Source organism: Empidonax traillii, unplaced genomic scaffold, assembly GCF_003031625.1.
Source record: "Empidonax traillii isolate 1590-97213 ecotype Southwest subspecies unplaced genomic scaffold, ASM303162v1 scaffold1283:size300302, whole genome shotgun sequence".
NCBI classification, from domain to species: Eukaryota; Metazoa; Chordata; class Aves; order Passeriformes; family Tyrannidae; genus Empidonax; species Empidonax traillii.
Genome location: NW_020956476.1, coordinates 257,972 through 260,466, shown reverse-complemented (window position 1 = coordinate 260,466; position 2,495 = coordinate 257,972). Strand labels below are relative to the sequence as shown.

Genomic DNA, 2,495 nt, shown 5'->3' with positions numbered 1-2,495 from the left:
CCCCCCCCTCCCCTTTTTCTTTTTTCCTCCTTTGTGTTTGTTCAGTAAACCCCAATTACTCAGGAGGGGAACCGAAACGCTCCCGCACAGCCTACACCAGGCAGCAAGTCCTGGAGCTGGAGAAGGAATTTCACTATAACCGCTATCTCACCCGGAGGCGCAGGGTCGAGATCGCCCACTCCCTCTGCCTCTCCGAGCGCCAGATCAAAATCTGGTTCCAGAACAGGAGGATGAAATGGAAAAAAGACCACAAGTTACCCAATACCAAGATCAGGTCTAACTCTTCCAGCTCCTCTGCCAGCCTGCAGATCCCACAAGGAGGGTCTCAAACCCGATCCCATGGACCAGCCAGCAGCCTATAACTATTCCGTGGATGGATGGATGGCGTGTGCGTGTTCGTGGGTGCGAGTCTGTGTGTGTGTAGGGAACACAGGATCATTTGGGGGGTTTTTTAACGCTCCGAGAAGCGAGGGAAGGAGGGTGCTCTTTATTTATAGGGGGAACAGAGGGAGACTCAGCTGCAACAAAGCAGAGCTGTGCCGTTGTGCCTCTCTTCCATTAAAAGAAGGCTGTAGATAGTAGTTTTCAGATTTGGCTAAGATGGATCCTTGTTTCATCTTTAATCACGCCAAGCTCTGCCCCATTTGTCATGTTTACTCTCCCGTACAAAGGATGGACCTTATGTCTGCTATTACCTCGACAACCAGCGCTCACTTTAATAAATGAGGCTCAGTTTCTTCAAGACGAACTGGATTTTCTACACCCCCTCTTCCCCCCACCCCACTCACCCCCCATCCCTTTCTTTTCTCGCCTCCGAGCCACAAACGGAAAGTTTCTGGCCCGCCACCCCGAAGACCGGGCGGTTCTGCCAAAGCTGTGGAGAGGGAAAAAAAAACACCCCAAAACCAACAAACACAACCAAAATCCCCTCCGGGCACGGACCGTGGCGAGCGGGGAGCTCTAGGACGCTGCGCGGGTCGTGCGTGGGAGTGGGGGGGGACAAAAATAGAGCAAAATCGGGTCGAGTGGGTGATGGACAAAGAAAGGAATAGGACTGGCAGTGATGGAAACGCCACTCCTTTTGGGTTTTTCTTTGATTTTTTTTTTTTTTTGAGTCCAGCAGGTTAATTGTGAGTCTGGGAAAGGGGGGGGGGGAAGGGGGAAAGAGGGGGGTTTAGGTTAGAAACTGGGTGATGGCACCTGGATTCACCCCCGCAGCCTCGGCTGAGGGGCAGAGGAGGGGGAAAGGCTCCTCTCCCCCTGCCTTGCCCAGTTTTGTGCTGAAAATGTGAATTATCCGGGCGGAGGGGTGAGGGTTTGCCCCTCTGGGGGTGAGCGGGGGCTCGACGAGGTTCCCTCCGACCCCCCCCGGCCGCCTCCATCCCTCCCTTTGTCCTTCGGGATGTCCAGGACTACCTGTAAATAGCAGAGAAAAGGAGCAACACCACCAACGACAACAACAACAAAAAAGCGCAATTGGAAATAAATTTTCTCATTGTTGAATCTGCTCCTGTGTGTTTTGTTTTGTCTGGAGGGGGGTGGGGGAGTGGGGGGGTTGTCTTTTTGTTCCGCTGAGGAAAAAAAAAAAAAATACATATTTTAAAGCAATTAATTAAACAGCACGTTTCTTTTTTGCAGGGGTTTCTGTTGTCAATGGCACAGCCTCAAGTCCCTAATGAAAACAAAAGATGTTTGACTAGGGTATATCAGCTTTAAGTACTGCTAAGCCTTACATATTATGATTTATTTGTTCAAAGCATATATTAATATGCTCTTCCCAAACTGGTCTCAGACAAAACCGAGGTAGTCATTAGCGCTTTGCTTCGCTGTAAGGAATGGAGGGAGCGTTGTATTTCTCCAGAGGGCCTTCTGGATTTATAAAAAAAAAAAAAATCTCCTTCTCCAAGGTAGTTAATGCATTAATGAGTCTAATTTTTGCACAGATGTTTCTCGGTGTTTGCAGGTTTTCTGTGTATTTTTATGTTACAAAGGAGCTGGCTCCTGCGATAGCTCATAGCCTGACAAGCAAATAGATAATCAAGAAGACAAATGGCTTCTTTTGTGAGCCGCAGCTCTTGTATTAATTTTCATTTTCTTTCTCATAGAAAGTATCGAAAATACTGCTCAGGACAAAATAACATTCCAGTTCTAAGTTAGAAATATATATAAAGAAAAGACTATTGTGCTCAGGGGGGTGGAAGCCTCGGCACCAGCTGAAGAAAAGAATCATTTTCTTATACTTGCCTCTTAAAAAAAAAAAAAAAAAAAAAAAAAAAAAAAAAAAAAAAAAAAAAAAAAAAAAAAAAAAAAAAAAAAAAAAAAAAAAAAAAAAAAAAAAAAAAAAAAAAAAAAAAAAAAAAAAAAAAAAAAAAAAAAAAAAAAAGGGCTTTGCTTATTTGTTCAATGTTCGAGGAATTCTCCGGGACCCCCCAACAGGACCGAAATATTCCCCTGCATTATTCAGAAACAAAGGCAGGGCTTGAAATATTTAAACG

General features: G+C 45.4%; 1 protein-coding gene across 1 annotated transcript in view; it reads left to right on the top strand.

Annotated features, from left to right (window-relative positions):
• Positions 1-914, top strand: part of HOXB4 (homeobox B4) — a 2,811-nt gene extending 1,897 nt beyond the window's left edge. The window contains 1 exon segment of the mRNA XM_027906347.1: positions 46-914. Coding sequence (XP_027762148.1) covers positions 46-362 — 317 coding nt within the window. The 3' untranslated portion in view covers positions 363-914.
• Positions 915-2,495: the final 1,581 nt, after the last annotated feature.